This window comes from Empidonax traillii, unplaced genomic scaffold (genome assembly GCF_003031625.1).
Source record: "Empidonax traillii isolate 1590-97213 ecotype Southwest subspecies unplaced genomic scaffold, ASM303162v1 scaffold10:size5872457, whole genome shotgun sequence".
Classification (NCBI taxonomy): domain Eukaryota; kingdom Metazoa; phylum Chordata; class Aves; order Passeriformes; family Tyrannidae; genus Empidonax; species Empidonax traillii.
Genome location: NW_020955203.1, coordinates 383,172 through 409,256, shown reverse-complemented (window position 1 = coordinate 409,256; position 26,085 = coordinate 383,172). Strand labels below are relative to the sequence as shown.

The 26,085-nt window shown below is 38.8% G+C and overlaps 1 protein-coding gene across 4 annotated transcripts in view; it reads right to left on the bottom strand.

Moving 5' to 3' along the window:
- KIAA1328 (KIAA1328 ortholog) overlaps window positions 1-26,085 on the bottom strand; it is a 172,043-nt gene that overhangs the window by 50,312 nt on the left and 95,646 nt on the right. For all 4 annotated transcript variants that reach the window (XM_027885210.1, XM_027885217.1, XM_027885227.1 and 1 more), the window contains 2 exons: window positions 5,101-5,789; window positions 2,242-2,337 (listed from right to left, as the gene is read on the bottom strand). In XM_027885210.1, the coding sequence (XP_027741011.1) occupies window positions 2,242-2,337; window positions 5,101-5,789 (785 nt within the window). The remainder of the gene's footprint in view (window positions 1-2,241; window positions 2,338-5,100; window positions 5,790-26,085) is intronic.

Sequence of the window (26,085 nt, the reverse complement as noted above, 5' to 3'; positions counted from 1 at the left end):
CTACATATCTCATTTCTGGCTACAATTACCTTTCAATAGCTTGGCACAGCTGCACACTCCTATTTGCTTTTTTTTTCATTAAGGGTTCCTCTATTATTTGTACCCATCCTATAGCATTTATGCCTGGCAGTGATGCACATTCCCTTGCCTATAATTCTTCCCACAGATAGTAGAGGATAAATTGCAATTAGATTTTTGTAATTGTAGATAATTAACTCAAAATGAGCTGTTAATTATAAAAAAAAAACAATGTTTTTCGGTTCTTGATTATATTATTTATTTTACTTCTAAACTCCAACATCTCGCTTCATCAAGTTTAGTATTTTAAAGGAATTTCACCATTTCCTTTAAAATACCAGGATATTTTTAAGCTCGTTTTTTTTTGCTTATTTGAAGACTGAAATCAAGTTTCATGCTGTGAGATTTGCTAGAGGAGCTCTCATGTATGAACTGGAAGTCAGAGAGGGCTGATTTTCCATTAGCGTTCTGCTAGCATTTGCCGTAACAAGAACTGTTTGACAGGTCAATTAAAAAAAAAAAAAAGGCACCAAAAAAAAAAAAAAAAAAAAAAAAAGAGAAAGAGACAGTTAAAAAAAAGATTTATGCCTACCAGTTCTTCCTCCTTTCTAAGCTCTAGCCACACACTTGCAGACTCTATACTGAAGAAAACATCACTTACATATTCAAATGCATAAAAAGAGACAAATGGACTTGTCTTCTGCAGCCTCTTTAAGCCTTACATTAGAGTAAATTATTTAGGGACCATTCATCTGGTAACCTTTGCGAAACTGAAGATGGCATATAGGAAGAAAAACTTCCAAGTGTTTTGCTGCCAAACTTTGCAACCAGCTGGCAAGGCAACTTGAGACTGCTCGAACAGACATTAACTTTGAAATATTACAGTAAATTAAACCAGGGGAATGAAGAGAGGGTAGGGAACCTTTTGAAATCTGGAACTCTCATTTTGTTAACAGCGCAAATTTTCCCTGTTAGGCTATGTAGACATTTGCAGATTTTTGGTAAACTGTTGCCAGAAGCCCTACAGATGTTCTAGGTTACATTTTTTTCTCCAAGGGGCTTAATGCTACTGCATCTTAAACATGTCACGACTCTCCAGATTTTTTTGTTACAGTGATAGTACTCTGAAAATGAAGGAAAAAATAATAGAAGGAGGATATGACAATAACTCACAGCAACCAAACACCTGGGTAAGCAGTGAAGTATTCCAAGGAATCTACAAACTCCTGTTGTTTTGGAGAAAAAGGCCTTATCTCTTTTCGGTGAAGAAGATCTCATAAAATAAAACTAGTATAAAAAAGTTAAAAAAAAGAAGAAAAAAGTATTGGACCCTTAGTTCATAAATAAACTATCCATCTTTTCCTCTAGTATTCACATAACAGAGTAGGAAGTTTATTATTTTAAGGTATTCTCTCATCACTTAAAAAAGGGGACATTCAAACCACAGTTGCTCGTCTTGTCCACCAAAGAGGTAATTCTTTGTTCAAAAGGATACCTATAGTTACAGCATAGAACAAGAAGCTTTTACTTTCTGAGAAAAGGAGAAAAACCCTGCCAAATCCACAGCTTTTATTTGCTGTTTTTCTAATAAGCCCGAATTTTCTTCCAGTTTTAACAGGAAATGTGAAAGGGTAGGACAGAAAGAAAGTACAATGCTGTATTGACTGAAGTTTTAAATAGCAAGTAAGATGGAGATTATCAGCTAAATATTGGCTTAACTCTACTTCCAGTTATTTCAGTGGTAGTTTGCTCTGATCTCACCAAAACAGAGGTGCGACGCAGCAACATTTAAAAAACAAGTATCTGTCACCAACTGTAAAAGATCTGAGAGTTAAAGAATAATGTATTATTTTCATCAGGTCCAAATCCAGGCTAAAAAATGTTCTGATTTTAATTAAAAAAATTAATTTTTTTCAATGCTCACCTAGAACAAAGAAAAAGCTAATATTTTGAGAAAATTCCATTTTGCACTGGGCTAAGAGGTGACACACAAAACCTGAGACCTCTTCAGGAAGTCAGCCCCTAAACCTTGAGTAATAACTGGTCATCATAACTATTGAGTTGACTCCTAAAACACAGCAGTCAATGAATTTTACCTTTCCTGAAGAAAAAAGCTCTTAATCTGAAACAAACATATGAACAAATACACTTGGCAGGCAACAGCACACTGTCAAGAAGATATACCGACCCTGCGAAGCACTTAGAAGTGAAGAGAGAAATTACCTCAGCCCCATGCTGTTGCCGTTCATCATCAGAGCAAGTTCTCCGGGTGTTTCAGCGATGGGCACATCCTCTGAGCCAGGGACGTGGCCTCTAAACCTGAAAAAAATGGAGTTAGTTGGTTCTGCAGCTGGTCAAATTTCATGTCAGGAACTTGCCATAAAAAGGTGACCTATGTGTCTATGATCAGGCTGCTTAAACACATCAAATGCAGATGCTTTCACAATTGTTTTCGCACTTCCAAATATACTTTTGTAGCGAAAGGCTGACTTGCGTCCAGTGCCTTTGCTTCCAAGGGTTACCACTGGGAAACAAACATAAAAGTTTCATTTACTGATTTCCAAGGACTAGCTCCCTCAAGGAAAGGGTCACAGTATCAAATAACAAACATCTTTGTTGGGCTCAGATTACAGTTCAGCACCAGAACTCAAAGGCATTGCCTAAGCTGCATAAAATGTAGAATTTGTTTCAGATGGTTGTGCATCCTCAAACTATGGGCCCACAGATGATGCACCACTTTTAATAGATCACTCTTTCTATCTAATGAAGACAGAAAAGCCAAGATAGAGGTACTACTTTTTTACTTGAATAAAATTCCGGTTTCCAGGCTTTGCCCTTACTGGTCTACTCCAGTGAGGCTGGATCAGGAGGAGGTCACTTAACTACCCCTTTGCCTGCACACATGCCATTTTTGACAGCTGAGCAACTATTTCACATAGACAGAAACTGCAAACTGAAAGTACTACGTTCACTTGAGGTTAAATAGGGAAATGTGGACGATTAGATTGCAGTTATGATGCAGCATGGCCAAAAAAATAGGATCAACTCATACTTTAGCTAAAAGATCAGAAGAGTTAATAGTCAGTAATTGCAAATGGTCAGACCTTTTATTTGTCATTCAATGACAATACCTTCAGTAGCTTGGAATGGACTTCAACCAGCACTCCCCCCAGGCAGAAGGACAGACAAAAATAAACACTACATGGAAAAGTTTTTTTGTTGTACTGGGTTTTTTTTAAATTGTTATGATGTCCTAACTAGGTTAGAATCTCCTGACAATGAAGCAAAGGGTATCTGAGCTTAGCTAAACTCATTTTTATTGTTAGTAGTATAGAAAACCACCCTGTTACCAAGTGCAAAAGTGAATTATATACCTGAAACTGAAACAACTGTGACCTGTAAATATCAAATATTTAATTCTAAAGATACTGAAACATTTTCAAGAGAAAGCACTCTATATTCTAGTCGCTTTCTTAGAGAGAATATGGCATATCTGCCTTCAAGTGCACCTCTGAAAAGAGATCATAAAAATACTGAGTCCTCAGATTGATCATATATGATTTTAATTAATGGAATTCTCTTTAGGTAACTAGAGCTCTGTAAACCACGAGGGTTGTTTTTTTTTCAGAAAAAAAACAGCTAAAATAGATATAACAAGCACATCATTGCAGATATTTAAGGTCTATTTTTTCTGAACTTATGATGCCTTGAATGCTGAAAAATTCCCACTGGAAAAAAAAACAACACAAAAACAAAAACAAAACCACCAAAAAACTCACAACAAACTCCAAAAGTTTGTGTGTCCTTCATATCTACTTGTTTTTCATTAGAGGGATGCATGCATAGAATTAAGGTATTTGATGATTAAGAATCCATCTGTTCCTACTTAATTCTCACCTGAAGTTATAATCCTTTGTTAGTGACCTCAGTCATTTTCAACACACACAATTGTGATTGCCTTTAAGACAGGTGCTTTTAAAGCCATATAAACACATTATTTTCAATGTAAACAACAACCCAAGAAGGCAAACAAAAGACCATCTAGATTGCAGAATTCTCTTTTACAGTTTGAAAAGTATCCAGGGGCTGGAATTAAGAAGAGAAAGTGATATATTCCTCCATGGTGGTTATAATACATGAATGTAGGAAGTGGGTCACGTAAGGCAGACTCTCAAGGGATGCTGTCAGCAGTTGCCATATTAGAACTGCATAGAAATATGCATCCTCGTGAAACACTCCTACTGCCTCTCCTAAAAGACTGCTAGATTCCTCCCTATTGTTTTCCCTTTCTAATGCTGAGATACTAGTACTCCACTCAGTTATACTGGCTAATTTAACTTGCTTTAACCTGTTCCCATTGTCCCCTTTCTCAGAGACTTATTTCCATTATCAGAAACGTGTTACTTAACCTTTTGCAACAAGCTCACAGGCCTTTCGAGCCCCATCATGTATTTCTATGGTTGCTGCCTTTTTCTTCTTCTAGTTTTAAGCATGTATCATGCCTCAGTCTCAGCATTCTCCTTTTCACAACCACCACTGGAAAGAAAATGTTCATGCTACACAGAGCACCCTTCCTTTTTCGTAAATACACACATATAATGATCTCTATCTTCTCTGTAAAACACATTCCTTCCAGTATCTACCTAGGAGGGTGCAACACTTCAAAACTGACCTCTCTAAGGAAAGAAGAGGGAATGAATCTATGCCATCCAAGCTCACGCTGCTCTTTTGGCAAATGTCTGTATTCCTTCAAGTGCCTGCACTAAGATCAACGTCTCATTTTCTTCTACTGCTTCTCTTTTCCTACCTAGTCTTTTAGCAGTGCTTGTCTTGTGCCTTTCTTTCTACCACCTACTGTTTTCCTCTGCTGCTTTCCACAGCTGTCATGCTGTTTCCCAACAGTATATACTAACACACTAAAAAGTCTTCTCTCCTATAAATCAGTTAGAATTTGTGCCACAAGTTTTGCCTATCTTGTTTTATCAGTTCCATTCTCCCACTTTAGTCAACTATTGCCCATGTGTTAATTAGAAATTTTAGAATTTTTTTTTTTTTAAGTTTAATTATAAGTCTCAAAGTCACCTGTTATAATCCATACGAGACTGGTATAGTTGCTGTTGTTTTAGGAGCAGTTTTGCTTCTTGTTGAGTCAATAAATGTTGGAGTCGTTCCTTTTCAATTTCCAGCTCCATTTTTTGCAGAAGCAGCCTCTGCCTTCTTTCTTCATGCAACCTTTTAGCCAGCTCTGTTTCCTTAGGCCCCGAGTCAGCGCTGTGATTCTGCACAAAACCTCGAGAGTGCCTGGAATGATCACAGGTTTTGTGTACTGGCCCAGAGTGTTTTCTAAGTACCTGGCTGACACAGCGGCTCTCTTCCATGCTCCCTGAGCTCCCTACATGCCTGCAGGCACAACCATGACTCACTTGCTGAGGGCACGTGCTCTGAAATTCATTTGCTTTCTGGTCCATCTCCTGAGCTTGTTTTACATGGTGAGGGCTCCTCTGCTTGGCCGGGGAAATCACAGTGTTGTTACACTTTGTGTGCAAGTCATTTTCCATCAGATATTCCTTCAGACACTCCTGATGGTTGCAATGGATTTCTGTCCTGTAACGGGGGTTATTCCTGCAAGGCTGAGACAATGCAACACGGGTCGGGCTTCCAGCCTTTGGTGCTCTGCAGTTCTTATGAAGAGCCCAATGTCTCCCAGCACCCAGGAAGGAGCCATCTAGCTCAAGAGATGGCTGCTGGCACGAGATCTTCTTACTGGATACCTGTAGTAAGAGAAACAGTTTCCCGTAAATTACCAAAATTTATCTTTGCTCAGTGATTTCCCTTGATAAATGTGTTCTCTCAGAAACAGACTCCACGATGATGGACATACAGCCAAATCCAACAAAATGTTTACCAGAAGACAGACACGGATCTGCTATCAAATCTACATTTCATTCCATCTACACAAGTGTAATAAATGTAAAACTACTGCCTGCAGGATCCTCAGCATAAAATGAGTCACTTCAGAGTATCAAGTAGTTGTGAGCATCTAGGGTTACATAAAATCAACTTGAAGAGTGGCAAAAAACATTAAATGTTAAGGTTTGAAAATGTTTAATTTTGAATACCGAGCCAAAAAATCCATTCAGCCACTATAAATAGTCTTTGATTGGCCATTACACAGCAGGAGATTTGATGTAAAACATTTCACCTTGCACTGAATGGGATATTACTTACCGCTGGAAATTTGATGAGAGTTTTTGAAATATCTTTACAGAAACACAGATAAAAACCAACTACTTTCTGTAAAAAATGGTTGTACATCAAAAGCTGTCATTTAAATACAAAACATGTTTAAATACAGCTATAAACGTAAGTGATTTTTCAATTAAGCTGGGCAAGTGATTATAGTCTGATAAAACTCTAAAGAAAGCAAGCAACTGTAATTCACATTTGTCAACCCAGTGCAAGTGAATTCTAGTGGGTTTGTTATCCTTGTGGATATTATGTAACAGACAACACAATCCTACTTACATCCTGGAGTATCTTCCCACCGAGGTTCATCTAGGCAGCTAAGCATTTGAGATTTTATGCACATCAGAACAGCAGTGTATCGGGCACCCACATTTCTTTTGCTAGCCCTGTGCATTAATTTCAGTAACAAACTGAATTTAAACTCCTCCAGCCTTTGGGACCTTTCACAAAGATCTTGTTGTGTTTTTTTTTCTTTTTAATTACAGAAGCCAGGTTTGTTAAGGATAGCAAAATCACTGCAGTGTAAGTGGTTTAGCAGGGCAATTTGGAATCCATTGATGGAAAGAAAGGTAGTATTTGCACGCCGGCAATGCTTACGATAGATATGTATTATGCACACAGAGTGCAAGACAGTCAATCAGACCCAAAACACTGGAATTTAGGAATGCAAGCAAGGGTCCATCACTGATTAGAAGAGAGATATAATACAAATCTGTCCAGCATTTGTATGTATAATTTAAATTCTTTTTTAATAAATAAACAAAATACCAAATATACTCAGCTGCCCTTCAAGACAACCAATTACAAGTTTCTTGTAGACTTCACAGAATGCAAATTAATGCGGATTAGCACCTGAATACTGATATTTTATTATTTCCAGTTTTGTGCATACAAATATATCCTCTCTGCCATGTGATTGAAAGCCAAGGATGTCATGTTTTGCCCCAAAGGGCCCAGTGAGTTGGAGGCATTTGCAATAATGTCAGTGCTAAATGTCTGAGGAGAGTCTGGTGCTTGGACTGGGTGAAAAGTGCAGGACACTAAAATATTTTAAAGTCAGAGGGGCTGGCAGGGCAACTGAGCAGAAATGCAACATGCCACCAAAAAGATGGAGTTTTGTTATTTATTATTTGTAGCGTGCCATCCCTGTCTGCAATATTTTCTAGGCAAATAAAGGCTACAGAGCCCTTTTAATCTAAATTAGACAGTACAGATAGGGATGACCAGCAACAGGAAAAAATATTACAGAAAGGAGAAAGTAAAAAAATCCTGTAGTTACACAGTCTCTCATTTCCCACTTCAGCTGTTTCTGACAACAAAGGATTTAGGACACCTACGAGAAGAGGCTTTCACGGTGGACAGTTTCCCAGTCCCCTAGGACAGCAGCAGATCTCAGACCTGAAGGTACCAGAGGATCCTATAAGGGGTGGTCTACTGAAAGCACACACTACCCTTCTGCAGCCCATAATCAGAAGTTAAAAGGAAGAAGAAAAAAAAAAAAAAGGCAACTCAACAGATGGAATGTCTGAGAATGTCTTTATTTTAGCAGTTTATTGACTGTATAGACAAGAGAATGTTAAGAAATCTAAGCACACGAATGAAGATGTTACAAAATAATCATCAGGTCTAAGAATAAAGGTCCACATCACAAATTAACTTCATGGCTGAGACTCTATTAAGAGTCCCTGAAGGCCCTAAAAGAGAGATACCAGTTAGCATTTGTTGACCCTGGTCGCCATTAAGTCTGCCCTGATGGTCTCAGAAATGGCACTGACATTTAAAGACTTCATAACAAGGCAGAGAAACTTTAATGTTATTTCACAGTTACAGTATGTTTGCAGGGGGGAAAATTCTCATTAACGTCACAGAATGTTAGTGGGGTTTTTTTATTCCTTTAGAAGGAGGAGGTCACGTTAGGCAGAAGACTGAGTTGCAACATGCCTTTGATGGCTACTCAGTGCATTGCAGGGCCTAACCCCAAAGAAAAATTAACTATTGGGAGTCAGAGGCTAGTCAACAACTTCTTCAGGAATTTGTGTTTTACTGTTAAAGTTTTGACTGAAAATACAGTTGGATGGTAGAGGTTGCAGGGAAACGGGACTGACATTTACAGTTATGAAGGATGAGAAGAGATCAGCACACACCATGACAGACCTGTAGGATGCAGGCTGGATGAAGGGGAAAAGTAGGAAAAAAAAATACCCCAAAACCCCACCTTCTGCTGTGAGTCTAAAGACACACAAGCATAAGGAATTGGGTAATTTTATAAGATGAGTTTAAGAAAGATATTGCCTATGGGACACATAGAAACCATGACGGACCATGATGGAACAGCTGTGCTTTCCCCTCCACGGAGCACTTCCAGGCTTGCTGTACAGCATTTAAAGACACAAGTTCCTTTAACTGGGGCTTAAACAAACAAACTCACACCTCTCCTTGCAGCACAAGGAGTTAAGAAGACTTGATCAGATGTGAAACTCTTGTGAAACAAGGAGATATTAAAAACGGTTTAAATAATCTTTAGAAGGGTTTAAAGAGGAAGACACGTGTGAAGGTCTACAAAATCTTTACTGCAACCCCAGTAATTTTTGCTCAGGGATTCAGCGCAGAGCTTAAACAAACATCCAGCCCTTAAAAACTTCCTATGAACAGACAAACAGTGCACCAGCTTTATGCATGCAGCATTATGATCCCTGCAAATTGTTCTTAAATGCAACTTGTGTGCTTTGCAGTTCTAATTCACAGCACTGGCAGAGGAGGCACATTTACAGACTGACTCCAGCACACAGGGCTTTGCACTGCAAGGGATGAATTCGTAACTGAGCAGATCTTACAATCTCAACACAGGCAAGGTCTCGACAGATTTTACTGCATGTACAAAACATGCTTAAGAAACAGCCCAAAGTCATTACCTTGAGAAGTCTTGCACTCTGAGGGGGGGAAAGCTGGGTTCCCAGCAAACTACAGTGCTTTTGGGATAAAGAGCAAAATTGCTAGAGATGTTAACAGTGTTGGGAGTTTAATTCAGAGCATCTGGGTTTGCAGCTTTTAGCTGAAATATGTTTGAATGCAGAGAGAGTGACAACAAAGTAAAATTATCCTCAGTTTTATCTTAAGAACATTTCTCTAATCTGGATTTTCAGCTCAGGAGTATCTTTTGGTGGGGCAGAGTGGAAGAAATGCACTGATTTAGAACTAGTCCATTATGCTGATCTGAGGTGAGAAGCCTGGAGGAAACCAAGAAGAATGAAGAGAGGAGAAATACAGAGATTTAAGATTTTTAAAGATGAAGCAAAATCATCTAAATGGACAAATGAGAGACCACCATACAGAGACACCTTGCAGAGCACCAAGGGCACAAACCTAAAGACTATTCACCAGCACAGTTGTTCTTTGGACACAGTCAAACTTATTAGGAAAAATTTGTCCACTGGAACTGTTGTCAGTGAGGCACTGGAACAGGATGATCAGGCCAGTGGTGGAGTCAGCAACTCTGGAGGTATTTCAGAGACATGCAGATGTGGTGCTTAGGGATGAGGTTTAGTGGCAGGCTCGGCAGTGCCGGGTTAAGGGTTGGGCTCAAAGGTGTTTTCCAACCTAAACAATTCTGTGATTCTACCAAGTGGCCCAGCTGACACACTCACTAAGGTAACACATTCCAAACCTGGAACTCAGTCACCACTCCGCATTGTTGATGTATGGCTCTCATCTGAACAAAGCCTGCCTTTGGATTTCAGGTCTGTGGACAGTATAAGCACTTGCTTTTGTCAGTGGAATGTGGAGAATGCATTATAAATAAGCTCAGGTAGGATATTGGGGCAACAGAAATGATGTTTTTAAGAACAATTATTTCAAATGATAGGACTATTTGAAGTGCATTACTAGTGATTAAGGAGCTATTCTTTCCAAGAATCTGTAAGAATTTATCAGAAAGAATACAAAAGGGCAAAGATTTTAAAGTATATTAGCAGGATCTACTGAAGTCTATAAATTTTTTTCTTTAAATCGTATAATCCTTTATTAAAATCTCTACCATAAATAACCCAGTATCAGCCATTACAAAGGGCCATGTAATAGCAAAGCAACTGTCTCTGTCACCGCCTAAGATAAATACAGTAGATAACTCTAAGGTAAGCCGACCATTTTTCAAGCAAGAAATAAAGCACCATTTTCTGCAGAAATTATGTATAGCTGTGATTGCCATATTCCACTGAATAAAACAAGTGGTCTCAAATGAAAGAAGCTGTGAATGACAGTCACTAACCTGTATTTTTCCTGTAAAATTTTACTGAACTCAACATACTGAACAGGCATAGCAAAAAAAAAGAAAGTAAAAGTAGTATGATCACATCACAAAAAAGTGAATCTGTAGCTGCTGGCTGACAGCAGAGGAACACCTCCTATATTTGTGCTGCCTTCAGTATTTTTTCTCCTCTTTGTTAGGAGGGTTTGAGCTGGGATGCCAGGTGCACAAAAAAACTGCATTCAAAGTAGCATGTGAGCATTTGCTGGCACTCAGCTCTAAGTGTATATTTTGCATTCATAAACATGCCACCCTTCTTCTCCTGCTACCCAAATATTGTAGATAATCTCTAACAAATGCTTCCATTTCAGATCAGCAAACTGCTGTTACGCTGTCTGATGAGGCAGTTGTTAATAATATACTCCTCCAAGAAAACTAAAGTGAGGTGCCTGTACCTTGGGTCTTGGAAGTCACGGCGAGCAGAATGCCCATTAAACCCGACCAGTACCCACATATGGCAATGCAATACCTGACCACTAAAATTAAGCAAACATGTTTGCTTTCTGAGAAAAAACTGTATCATTCCTGTTTGCACTACAGAAAAATGCCACTGCACTAATCTTGACAGCACCAGGACTAACTATTAAGATTCAATGTGCTGCCAACATTATAGAAATAATAAAAAAAAAAAATCAGAATCTTCTGACTTCAATTTTTTACTCTTGCCCTTTATTTTACTGAAGAATCAGTAGTTCAAGACCTAGATAAATATTTCAAAAACTATACTATTTGTGAGCAGAGCAGGTCACTACCATTTCCCAGTGCATTTGGAGTTCATGTGAAATAAGGGCAGAAGAGTGATGAGCTGCATTTTTAACATGGGCATACATAGAATAGTTGTCTAGCTGATAGAGAATGTGTAATGCAACATCTGCACGGTACGCCTTGCCAAAGCCCATCCCAAATAAATGTAGTGCATTCTCCCTAGTGCAATTAACTCTCGTACTCTGGCAGGTTTTGCTAGAAGATCATCAAGGTAGATTACCTTCCAGCATATGAACTAAATACTTACAGGTGTTATATCATCAGTTATTACTTACAAACTTCTGCATTTAACAAGACATCCAGGCAAATGAATGATCTAATTTATGAATTATTTATAAGAATTTCACAGCATGCTCCTGGCGTCATCCATGGCCTTTTCCAGGTCATATGACACCAATTAGAGCTGAATTTTAAATTATTCAATAACCTGAACTCTCTTGTCATTTAACATATAGATATCAATGCAGTAAACAAGTTAAGTCTAATGGGCCCTGGAGGTTTGCGTTCCTCCACCCATCAGCAGCAGAGGCTGCATGCTACCACTGGAATAAAAAATAATAGAATGCAGCAGTCAAAAACATTTGCAAGGTTTTAATAAGTTATTTTGCCTCCCTTAGGGATTTTAGTATAACTTACAAGCCCTGAATCTAAAACATATTAAAGTCCTTAGCTATGTGCTTTTAAAACAAAATTAGGACATAGCAAAGGAGTAAGTCTGACACTAACCCTAATTTAGGCCCTTAATTTGAAATGTAGTGGAAATTATGGAGTAAGCAAGATTTACTATGCACAACTCATTACCTTCAGGCTCTCCTACAGTAGAGCCAAAAATAGCCCCTCTCCCAACGCATATACACCTGCCTGTAAAGATAAGGCTACACACAGGGAAATGGAAATGTTAATTTAACAGCTATCGGTTGACAGGTGCACCTCACCATTTGGATGGGGAAGAGACCTCCACCATTCTTCTGTTCTAACAGCACTGGAGAGACCAGAGCTCTAGGAACTCATCAGGATTCGGGTATTGGCTTCAAGATATACCACTTCAGAGAGGTTGAAGGAACTTTGCAGTACAACACATGTAAAAAAAGCGAACGTAAGAGCCTCTGAAGCACAGATGCAGTTAAAGATATCTTAAAACCATTGTTTTACATGATGACTAGAAGAACAAGAAGATATCAACAACAAAGGTAGCTAAGATGAACAGAACCATTAGACATTTGATTCTGCCTCAGTGTAAAGTCTGCAATAAATTGCAGAGCAAGCCTGCAACGTCTAGGCTCTGATTCTCATGAATCTGTGAGCACGACTTTGCACCTGAAGAGCAGTGTCCAGACCCCCTTTACCCTAGCCCAGGAAGTCCAAGACATATGGTGAAAAACTTTTGAGATTGGGCGTGCTCGGTACAAACATAAACTGTGCCTAGCAGCAACAGACTCCTAGTACCTGTGCCTCAGTTTCTGGAAGGCTGTTGTACCAAGTCCCAGACCCACTCCTGTAGATGGTCACTTGCGGACCCCTGTCTTGGAGGACCCAGCGACCCCACTCATCTGCACACACATTTCCTTCGCATGCTCACTGCTTTGCAAGGATTAAAAAGTTTCCTGGGCCCTATCCAAAAGCAAGAGGAAAAGCTGGTAAGGGAGATGCTCAGTTTATCCTTTCAAACAGCAGCAAGAAGTTCTCTAGCTACTGCTGTCAAGATAAATGCCAAAAAAATAATGTTGAGAAAACATCACGCCAAATAAGTCAAAACACACCTATCCAAAATGTCTAGTCAGATTAGGAAGGATAAGGATTTAGATAAAGAACACAACACTGGATTTTCTCCCTCCTGACCTTATCATAGGAGGGTGGTGCAAGAGAATTCTACAGGGGGGTTAAACTTTTTAAACTTTTTAAGAAAAACAGCAGAGAAGAGGAAAAAAAGACAACTGCCTAATCTCTCAGCACACATTTAAAGAAGATACAAAAGTAGCTATAAGGGATTTTATTTTGGTTGCCAGCCAGATTTAGCTTCATTCCTACACAGGGCAGCATTTGATTATTGCACATTAAGGGTAGTAACATGTTGAACGATAAGAAGGAAGTTCATATTGGTTTGCATTAAAGAGTAATATCCACCATGTATTTGGTTCTTCAAGGTAACTTTTTCAAAGTTATTTTAAAAAGCAAACAGTTTTCTACTTGGAATCACAAGTTTAGCATATCAGGGGCTACACATGTTCTCAGCTCCTGCCAGTCTCCTTAGAATTCAATCAACATTTGCTCCAAAGTCATGCTTTCATAGCTCCAGACACAAGACAAAAGGGCAAATATACTGTGACCCTTCTAAATAGCCCTGATTACTGTGATCAAACAGAAGCCAGATACTTATGTGGATAAGAAGGTGCAGAGTGTGATGTGTGAAGATTACTGCAGAAGTAGACACTGCATCAGCATTTGCCAACATGCACCTCACCGTGACAGCCAATATCACCTTCCCCCTGTATTTGCAGTAGGGATAATTCTGGTACCCATTGGCCAGCAATGAATTGTAACAGCCACTCTTCACTCAGGAAGATTAACAGAAAGTTTTACTTCCTTCAGAAAACTCCTGCAGAGCCCCCAGATGAAGACTTTGAAATACCTTTGCTGCACAAAGAAATGGATGGCATCTAGGAATTAAAGGCACTGTATTGGGGGCAAATTCCAACCCCCCTCCCCCCCCCCAAACAACAACAACCAGAAAGATATTTAAATAAAGAAATCCCACACAGGTAAAATCAGAAAATCTTTTTATTTTAAGAGTGGAAAGGTGTGCCCAAGCAAGCACATTCCGTCAGGAGTGTCCTTGCACTAAGAGCTAGACAGCATTTAGATTCTGCTAATGATCCCATCTCTGGGAAATAATTCATAAAAAGTAAACAGTAATTTTCATATGCCTGCCCTTTTGATCTTACATTTGTAGGGAGTATCCTGAGGCTAGCTGTGGGCGCCCCTGTGGCTCTGGCTGATTGACCTCTAATCTGCCCCTCAAGTAACGATCATGCCAAGGAATGACAACAAGAGTTGCAGACATTTCAGTGCAATCCCATTAAAGACAGGCTGACTCACTTCATCTTGTCAAAGAAGAAGTTTCACACAAGAAATAAAACCTTTTTAGAAGGACTCTATTATTTTGTAATGATGCTGTTCTTCAGAACAAAGACTGGAATAAGACTAACACACCTGCACCCCACTGGTACAGAGCTTTACACTAACTGGCCAAATGCTGGTGCAAGACAGAATTATGTGTTAAATAGCCTTGGCAGCAGAAAATTAAGGATGTCTTCTACAAGAATTAAGTCAGAGCCATGATACTTAACTTCCACACATTTCAGAAAACTATATATACCTTTTATAGGATAGCAGATGTCTAACTGACTGCTCAAAGTCTCATCAGGTTTGAGATCACAGCTTGTGTGTTTTTACCCCACGCTAACCCCTGGTAAACACAAGAGGGGTCCTCACGTCTCTCTCACTGGGTATGAAGCTAGGAGAGAAAACACCACTCTGGAGCTGCTGACATGCAGAAGATTGCTGTCATGCCAAAACTTGCTATCCTGCCAAGGTGACTGAAGTACCAGGAAGAACTTATTTAGTGAAGAAAATACAAATTAACCTGCTGGAGTCCAAAGAAATGGGAGCACAGACCATTCCTATATAGCACAGTAATAGTGAAAAAACACACACACTCCTAACACACTTCAAGGTACAATTCAACGTAGAGATGAATGAACCAGTAGACTGGCAATGCTGGAGTTGCTACCAAGGTGCCCAAAACGCTGAGTCTTTTCTGAATGGTGGCACAACTCCACCATGGGCAGATGTTACATATTATGCTTCCAGTTCCTCCTTTCCACAGTTAGTTCATATCCCAGCTCTTGTCAGGTTCTCTTGCCTTAGCAAGAAGTCAACATCTTAGTTTATAGTTACATAGCAAGAGCTGAACACACAAATGGCACTTCACAAATGGAAAGCACGTCAACTTTTTTAAGTAAGAACACATGTAACTGGAAGTTTTGTGCAAAAATACAACAACCCCTGAAAAAGTTCTACCTAAGCAGATTCATGGCATGATATCTCATAATCTGTAACCTAATCTGACAGTCTCTGCATTGGACAGGTGTCTCTGAGACCTCTGAGCAACACAGGCAATCCCACTGGAGCCCGGACGGCTCAGTCCTCTGAACATAAAAATTCAAGGTTCTCTTGGCACACAGGCTGTGATTTCAGTGAGAAACTAAATGTTTTCTCTTTGGCAGGCTTGCAGTATCCCAAATAGGTACATAAATTAACTAATGAAAGACTGCAGGAAGAGTTGAATCAAAGGATAAGAGCAGGTGTGCAGCAAATAGGAATCTCCCATTCCCAGGGTAAGCCAGCTCTTGCCTTCTGAAGCTCACCATGAAGATGCTAACTACAACACTCCCATCACACTTGAAATGCCACAACAGATGTCCCAGGAGATATTCCATGTATGGCTAAGGCTCCTTAAGAGCTGAGGGCATTCTGCAGAGGGTGTAGTACTGTTGAAGGCAGCAACCTCTGTCAGAGGGAAATGACCTCTGATATATCAAGCCACGAAGATCAACTTCCTCTTGACCTGTGGAAATGATCGTTTACAGTCCCGCTCGACACCATAAAGTACAGCAACGTTGCCACAGCTATTATTTGCATAAAATAGTCCTAGATGTGTTGTATGGCAGTTTGACAGTCCAACCTGATGGGTCTCAGCTGCAGAATATTGATGTAAAGGCTCTTCTATAGCTACCATAGGCCATTAGGTTGTCTGAATGGACATCCATCACTACCAGCTTGTGTGAAGGAGAACATTAAGTTAAAAGGGCATGACCAAGCACAAATTGAAAGGCCCTTCCCTACTCCAGGGCAGCAGTGACCTTGTGAGGGAATCGCCTTCACTCTAAGACACTGCAGTCTGGACAGACAGACCAAATAAAACCCACCCAACAGGCTCATTAAATTGAGCTCAGCTTAGTAAAGTCTCAGCAATTGCAAGAGTCTGAGGAAAGGAAAGCCTTGCATCTGGGCTTAATCATAAGCACACAAAAATATGCAAAAGTATTAAATATGTGTCTATAGTCTTACATTATTAGTTAGCAAAATATCATGCCCTGCTTTCAAGCTGAGGAGCATGGACATGGAAGGACAGTTTCCAACTATGAGTCTCTACAGTACAGTCTTTCCAAGGTGGAGATGTGGTATTTCCTCTTAATACAGAGCCATTATTTTCTTGTGTTGTGCCAATTTAAGAGCTGGACTGGGATGAGGTGTTACATACCTCTTTTGTGTCCTTTCCAACCAGTACCCTGACAGCTGTGCATTTAAGAAAAAAGTCTGTTCCCCACTTGATAGCAATTAATGTAGCAGACATACGACATCCAAAATGTGACATTAATTATTCTCAAGAAGGGAACCAATTTTTCAAGGGATTTTTTTTTTCCCCCCAGGGAAAACTGTAGAAGTTTGTGGTTTTATATTTTACCTTTGCTCTGGTTTATCCTTCCCCACTTTGTGAACTCAGTCTGTACAGTAAGTCTGCACAAATGCAGAAAGCAAAAACAGCCCATGATGCCAAAAGGTATGAATTTTTGAAGTTCTGACAAAATTCTAATGCAAAGTTGAACCCTCTATCTGGGTTCCCAGGCCACTTCTTTGGATAGAGTTAGTTAATAAATGTATTCTGATTACCAGGCTTAAGCCTTTCTTATTCCATCTGAAAGAGCTGCACTTCAGCTCTCCTCCTAAACTCTGGATTCAACAAAGAATAGCAACGCTTTGAGGCTGAAAATCTCTAAAACCACTCAGTGCCAACTTTAACGGGAGCAGAATTAGGTCAACAGTAAAATTCACTCCCTCCAGGAAGAGAGTTTCAACCATCCAGTTGAGCAGAGAAGAAATTCTCACCACATGTTTCCATATCTACAAAGTCCCTTGGGATTTGTAAATAGTAAAAAAAAAAAAAAAAAAAAAAAAAAAAAAAAAAAAAAAAAAAAAAAAAAAAAAAAAAAAAAAAAAAAAAAAAAAAAAAAAAAAAAAAAAATCGCAATACTGTTGTAGAGCATAAAGTTCTATCCTACTGGAGAAGCAAAAAAAGAGATTGAGCCTCCTCACAGTTACATATTAAATAAGTACATCTTATAAAGTGCCACAAACTTGATGGGAGACAAGATATGAAATTGCAAGAATTTGGAAGAACTGAGTGGGGGGAAAAAAAGGAAGAAGAGCCAAGAGTAAAAAACAGAAGAAACCCAAATCTCATTGGTTCAGTCGGGTATTTAAAATGAGTTTTCTTTAATTAGCTAAACTGTAACACAAATTAAAACTGAATTTCTTGTTCACAATATACTCATTGGAGGGGAGGGGATGCAGATGGCTATTTCCAGAGCAGTTCAAGCTCAAACAGACTCAGTTCTGCAGGACTGAACAGGAGCCAGTTTCCATCCTTCTCAAAAGACCGAAAAGCAACTTGGCAGCAGAGAGTCTGACTGCAAGCTCCATCTCAGAAATACTTACGAAGCCCAGCAAACCGGTGGCAATTGTGATTGAACTCATTAAAATCACTACAGATAATATTTAAAGTCTTCATGCCTGACATTCAAGTCCTTTATTATGCTTTAAACGCCCAGAAGAAGAAGCTGTAGACACAGGGCAGAAATTACGGCCTTAATACCACGGCGGATTGCTAAGTGACCAGTAAAAGGACTGGTGCCACACTGCATTTTTGGCATGAAATGTTAAACGGGATTGATTATAGATTTTGCTCTTGTTTTTGAAATCTTTTCCTTTCTGATGACAGAACTGTTGATGATACAAATGCCTAAGCCGAGTGTTCAGTCTGGATAATGACCAGAAGCAAAGTAATCAGATCTCTTGGATCAGTGTCTGTTTCATGATACGAGATAAGATTAATAGTTTCATGCTGATTTGCCATTTCCTAGAGTAGTGTTAAATTACAAATTTACAGGGAGGTGGGAGGGAATGTGTACCGTATGAAACTCTTAGAAAAGGGCAAAACCAAAGCACAGTTATCATAAGATAAAACCATAAAACAATCACAGCCCTTGGGGGACCAGAAGCTCTGTGCAGCCTCTCATGTGTCAGATCATCACAGGGTGCCTGGTTATTTAATGATAAGATTATCTAATGTTAATCTCACCACTAGAATTGCCTGCAATAAAAATGTTACCAACTTTCTAATTTTAATTACTGGGTTCCTGAAGATAACTACTTCAATTCCACTTGAAAAAAAACCACAAACCACTAACAAAAAAAAAAACAGGAAAAAAACCCACACTCCCCATGGTTTCTCTGAAGCTGGGAGTACTTCAAATATCAAAATTTTTGGATTGGATGATTTTCCATGTCTTTATTTCTGTTACATTAACTCCTCTTTTCCCTTTCTAGTTTCACCCAGTCATCCTGGCACAGGACAGTAAATGCCTGCAAGATAACACAGTTTCTTCCATTTCATTACACAAACTATACATACACACAAAAAAAAAAAGCTAAAGACCTCACTCCTCCTCCCATAACACATGTATTCTTGAAATCATGCAGAAGGGGAAAAATTTTTTCCTAATCAAAAACTGTCCATATGATGACCTTAGCATTAGCTACTAAAAGTGCCAGCCATGACTGTAAGAACTTGAACAGCAGAACTGGGCAAGCTGATTCTCTAGATAAGATTTCTGAGGAGCAATCCCTTCAGAATCCACCACTAACTTTCCAAAGAGATAATCTCAGGAGTTAGTTACATCAACTGGTGTTGTAACATATACACACACACCCTCCTCATGTCGTAATTCTCAAACTTGTAAAGCTTCTATAGCAAATTCCTCCTTCTATAGCACCTTCCTCCCACTGCCCAGTTGCAAATTATTGTGCTGCAGAGCCATACAAGCCATTTACTGTCATAGGACTCCCAACCACAGACAAGAATTTTCAAAAGGAGATATTGTGCAAAAACCCTTTAGGGAACTAGTTTTTGGGGGCAGTGGGGTTCCTCAGGAACAAAAAGGAGGTGCGACATTACCCAAGAGAAAAAGAACCCAAGCAGAAGAACTCAGACAAATTCAAGAACCTCCCACTGTATCATAACGCAGCTCAATCTGGTCCAAAACTGCATTGTCACCAGAGATCATGGTTAACTCATTGAGAGTCCACAATTTGGGTCTGATTCTTTGTTTTTCATCAAACCTTTTTATAATCAAAATAAGGGCTTTGTGCTACAATAGAATAAGTTTCTCACAAGAGTTATAACATGGAAAAACTAAGTAAGTATGTCCTGGTAACAATGTCTTTGGATATTATTCTACTACTGTAATTTTCTGCAGATGAAACTATAGTGGAAGCAATTTAAAGAATAGATTTGTCATGTTACTCTCTGGTATGATACAATCTGCTTATACATCAGTTATTTTAATATGCATACATAATCTATTGTCTGCATTTCTCTTGTGCTTTTAGCATAAAAATGGTTAGAGAAAAATCTAGATGTGTATTTCTCCCGAGCTCACCAGTTCCTGCTGTTTGTTTCTCACCTGAAGTCATAATCCTGTCTTTGACATCATAATCATTTGCACAGCCACCAATTGAGATGTCACAAACGGAGGATTATGACCAGGTGGGGAATAAGCAGCAGGAGCAGTTGAACTCTTAAGAAACAAAAATCTTGTTTTCATGCAAATGTCCTTCATAATAGAGAACAAAAGAACAAAGGGAGAAAACTACAATGGAGAGAAAATACTAGAAGCCAGATTGTTTCTAAATACATGATCTCCCTGAAGTTCCCTCTGAGGAGTCAGCTGCCGATTAACAACTGCATAAATCATTATAAAAATAAAACAAAACTTGACATCTGATGATTGAACTCCCCCCACTGCCACCACCACACATACACACAGTTTTCTACTTAACATGAAATCAGCAGAAATACAAGGCACTTTGAGAGAACTTGTAACCTTTAGAGGTATTTATATACATTATGCCTGAATATTCCTGGCAGTAACTAAGCACTCTTCTCCTTGTTCTACAGATGAAGACACTGGGGTCAAAGAATACACAGGACCTCTCTGAATCTCAGTCACAAACAGATTGCTCAAGAGATAGATATTAAAAAATTCCAAGCTTAAGTGGCACAAATTTTGGAGGAACAGAAAACTTATAGCTCCAGTTACAGTCCAACAGGAGGCTGCTGCAGAAGGGTTACCCTAGGTTATGAGCTCCAAAGAGTTAAGAGCCTTACGAACAATTTTTTTATTTAAAAAATCATTCATAAATTAATCTCTCTGAAATTTATAGCTAGAATCAATCTGAATGACAATATGAATTCACTGGGGGAAAAAAAAGATTAAATCAAAACTGCAATCCACATCTAAAACAACAGAATCTTTACGTGTAAAGAGAAATCTAATCAGCTATACTGATACTGCTCACACTGTGAGGTTGCTGCAAAAACATCTACCAGGAATTCTGGTTTCATTTCTAGTTTCTTCCTTTATTTAGCTTTGGGTAACCAGTACCAAACTGGAAATTGGTTAAATTGCCATGTTCTTGGCCCTGCTGCTATACTCATATTGGCAAAAAATCTGTGTTTCTGCACCAGTCTAATTAATAAATACAAGAAATTCATTTTTGAAAAGGCAAAAAACAGCAGTGCTTCACATGCTTGTGTTCTGCCTCACTATTGTCTGTGATGATGCTGAATGTATGCCATTAAATGTGACAGCGTAGATAGCCTACAGCTCAAACAATTCCATCATCTGCCTGTATTCTGTTCCCACACAGTCTCCTGGACATATCCTGTCCCATATCTTGTCACAGCACAGCAGATGTGGCAGCTCATTTCCTCAGCAGTAGAGCAGGGTAGGAACCTTAGCATGAAAACTGTGCCTTCTGTCCTCCTATTTTCCAGTCTCCAGTTTGCAGTGCTGAAGTACCAGGACTGTTGCAAGTTCATTTGAATTGTCCAAAGAGCCTGCCTGTAAATAAATGTGCCATTTGAAAAAAAAGAGTTAATTCAGTAGAAAGAACTTTTTTTTACTTTGCCACTAATCACTTTGTGTTGCAGAACAAGCCTCCTCTTTCCTACGAATCTGAAATGAATACCAGCAGGGCTACAAACAGCATTCCAGCTTTTAAGCACTATCAGGCATGAGAGCAGACTGCTAACAACACGTAGTAGTCTGGATATCTGTACAATTACACTTGAAAAAAAAAAAAAAACAAACTAAGTAGTATATATGACATCTATTCATGACTTCAAGTAGAGAAGTTGCTGAATAACTCGAGGCTCATCTAGGATGTTATACTTGATGGACAAATCTCTAACTATCCTAACTAGATTTTAAACAAACTGCTAATTGCTCTCAAGTTGTTGCATTTAGCTTTAAAATCTGCTGTTTTCTTTTCAGACCTCAAAAAAAGTTTGGTTGCCCAAAACCTTGCTAATTTTCCCAGGCATACCAGTCCAGTTTAATCCAAAAAAAGTATGCCTACCTAGAATCTTGTCCCTCATTTGCTTTTATGCCTATGCCGTATTTTTTGAAATAGAAGCTTTATTAATCCACAATGTTTTTGAGCATCTTTAAACCTATCATTTAAGAGTCCAGATGCTAAAAGAATCCTTTGCTCTCGTACATATTTATATATTATGTATTAATAAGGCTCAAATTCTATATTCAAAAAGCTGATACGGATGTTTATGAATAACCTAAAGAAAACTGCTTTACAGAAAATCCATTTAAATTCTTCCCTTTATTTTTTATAAAGGATGATGGGCAGTTTGTTACATCAATAAACACTTGGAACACGCAAAAGGATGCTTAACTGTGTTCCTGTGTCTTATTGGTGGCATTTACCAATGCTCACAAAAATTGCTCACAGAACTTTTTCTATTCACACCAAAAGCAACAGACATACAAGAATATGGTCAAGTTAAGAGCAGGTGGAAGCCACAGTTTTGCCTCACTTGTGCTGAAACTTCTCATTTAACGGGAAAACTTTCCCTTTTCTAAAAATTTACACACCTGTACTGAAAGCAAAATTTCAATCATCTTGGGAAGGGCAACATCGTGCTCATATTGAATCTTTACTTCTTGGTGGAGGGACCGCAGGGTGGAATCAATTCTGCACTAAATATACATCCAAACCATGTATTTCCTTAACACCTTTGTAAGGTGAGCAGCACCCGTGATGAGAACTGCCTACTGAGAATTCCAAGACACAGCCTTTAGATAACATAGTGCAGCAATGGATAATGGACACTCAAGGAAGCGGCAGATAGAAAAATGCCAGTTAAAATATTACAACACCAAGGAGACAGCAAGCCTTCAGGAATGAAAAAAATCTCTACTTTTAAACAGAGCAACCAACTACACCGCACTTTGTTCAAGGTAAAATAGAACAGAGGATGCAAAACCATACTTGCGAAACTAAGGACTGAAGGCCATTCCAGCCACACCTCTGCACAGTCTGAAGTGCCAGCATTTCATTCTTAGAGACCATTGGTGTCTGCTGTTAAAGTGAAAAAGTCTCCTAGGTAACAGTATAACTGATGTGCCTCCCAGCCAAAAATCTTCACTATCATAAAACTGAGTGCTAAGCAGAGCTTTAAATAAAGTTTGGAAGTCAAATGTTCTCAAACGTTAGCCTGTGATTTCTGAAATTAGAGGTCAACTCTATTACCCCTTGATGCTTGACTTCTGAAATTCCTTAAAATATGGCACTTGCTTCCCATTTTCAGGAACACGCTTCATGCAGTCAAGCATACGGAGTCAATAAAGGTGTCTCTTCATCTGCCATCTAAAGCTTTATTTTTCTCACTTATAAATTACAACTGATTTTAGTAATAGCAATCCCTGCACACATTTGAAATGCACTTCCATTTTCCACATTGCAGACCTATATGGCTAAGTAAATACATGCAATTTAGGTTCAAAACCATAGCTCCAGGCACTACACATCGAGAATTTTATATTACTGAAAATTAATGCCTTTTTTGCATATGCTTGAGCAATAAATTAAAAAAGCTATGTCTTATATGTATCAATTGGGATTTTCTTAGCCTTCATTTTAAAAAAGAATCATGCATACAGAGATGCATTTCAGTTTCTTCTCTGGGCTTTTAATAAGAGCATATGAATTATTTCAATTCATCAGAAGCAACTAACTAGAACTCTAGGAGTCTCGTATTTTGTACTGAAATTTGTATGTGTTCAACTGCATCAATATCAACCTCTGAATTCAATTCTACAACTGAAAAAAAATTGGCACCTGCATGTACTGTACTCATGGCAGTTCCCAACTAGAATAATCAAAGTAATAGTCATAATTCCTTTCAGCACAGAAAACTGCAGTCTCCATATCAGAGTTGGAGGAAAATAAATGAGGTTATGATAATTGCTGGAAGGGGGGCACAAGGAGGGCTAAATAATGCTTTGAAGCTGCTCTCTCCTGGAGAGCTCTATTTCATCCTGAAATCTCCATTCTCCCTGTACATGGAGCAGAGACAAAGCCGCAGCTATTACTGAATGCATATTGAAGATGCATGAGAAATAGGGCAAGAGCCTTGCTCTCTGCTTGCTAACACAACCTCACACTCCTGTAGCTTTCTGTTTCCCATCCAAGCCTTACCCTCTACCAAGGTTTGAATGCTGAAGTAAGCCACAGCTTAAGGACTCTTAAAATTGAGGCAACAGTGGAAGTGACCAAGGAAAGGCCAAAAACTATTATGGGTCCTTACTCCTCTCCCATCCCCTCAGGTATCACACACAGCCCCCTCACACAGAAGGGAGAGGCTGGAGCCAATTTAACCTGTCTGGCTGGGATGCCAAGCCAGGCCAGGCCACAGAGTTGTGGGACAGAAAGGCTTCACCATGAAATCAGCAAGCTGTGTCAAAAACCACTTTGAACGAACACCTCAAGCAGACCTAATCTGGGAGATGGCTTTCATTTTTGCCATGCATAAAACATAAAGAAGATAGAATTGGAAATTGACCTTTTTCTTTCTCTATCTTACTTGTTGCGCTCACAATATGCCTCTGCTCTGATCTCAGATTTAAACTTGGGGACATGATGGTTCAGAAAGTAAACTTAATGTGGGAAAGATCAAAGAGAACATCCAATACTTTTTGCCTCCAAAGATGGAAGAATCAATTCAATAAAACAATTGTGAAAGGAATCTATTATCTTACTTTCTTGTGAAATTTAGGAATTCACGTGCATTATTAGAAATTATACCATGTGATTTCACAAATTCCACTAATTTCAAAATGTATTATTTCATAAAACCTACAATAGTAATTGCATAAATTTGAAAAGAACTATCACCTTCCACTTCATAAGGGCAATGAGTGAGCCAGGCTTTCTGTTTATGAAAGAGACCTAAAAAATTATAAACATGTTCATTAAGATAACTTTAACTCACAATTATTTGAAAGAGCATATACAACTTCTACAAAAGTCAAGTTCAAACTAAAGTTCTGGGATTTGTTTGCTGGGTTTTTTTTTTTTTAAACCTTCAGACTGCAAAACCCACAGTGATGTATTTTGCTTGTGTTTTTGCAGCAGTGGAATCTCCCTGGAATTGGAGAAACGCCAAAACCCTCCATTCTCACAAGGCTTGATAATCAGCAATAGAAGAGCCTTTTGAAGTCACCTTTTGAAGGTAACTTTCAAAGTCTTTCCCACATTACAAATGTACTAAATGCACCAAAATATAATTTTCTCTAAACAAAATGGTATTCATCAAATCTTCAGCCTATTATCCCACATTCTCTTTTGGAACAGACATGTCGATAGAACAGCATCGTCAATCAATCCGATAGATTTTGAGTGTATCTGCAATGAATCTACTATGCAATAAATTGGCTTGTGTAATTTAAAAACTCCTATCTTAATGTTAGGAGAAGAAAAATTATTATTTTGATCTATTTCTCCTCCCCTTAAAGCACCTTGGGCAAGGGCTAAGCATTAAAAAGAAAAATAACCAACAGCTGTATTACAGCAATAAAGCCTAAATAAAAATGACTGATCAATCCAGAGAAGAAAATATAAAAGACATCATTCTATATAAAATACACACAAAGATTTTAACTCAAAAGTTTTCAACTGTGTCAAATGTGTTACAGTAATTAAACAAGCAGACAGGGTGCCAAAGCTGTAGGTAGTTGGAACACCCACGTCTACCCACTTCCAAATCTTTTTCTGTAGTTTACTAAAGCATTTAAACTTGTATCCTTTTACAAACAGTGTTCTATTAAGGTACTTAGCAAGAGCACCACAGGCAATGATGACCCATAAACCGGTATGTGGATTTCTCTGTTAGCATCTTCAGTACCACAACAAGAGAGCCAGGATTTTCTCCTCCCTCCCTGCATTAGGTTGGAATTTGCAATTCCTTTTCAGAAACTATTCCCATTACACTTCCTCCTCAATGCATGTAGCATTACTTGTCTTGGATGAATCCCAGCCATGTTGTATCCCATCTCAGACTCTTACCAGCTAACTGTAAAAGCGTGCTTTCCTTCATGAAACTGTTGTGCCCAAAAATACATAATTCACTACAATTTCAACAAATGGCACTGAGTAATTGCTTAGCTCAAATTATACAGAAAGAAGAAGGTTCACCACAAGACAGTTTCCACTGCCCACATAAAATACACATCTGACATTAAACCAACAACACAGTTGTTTCAAAAGGTGCTGAG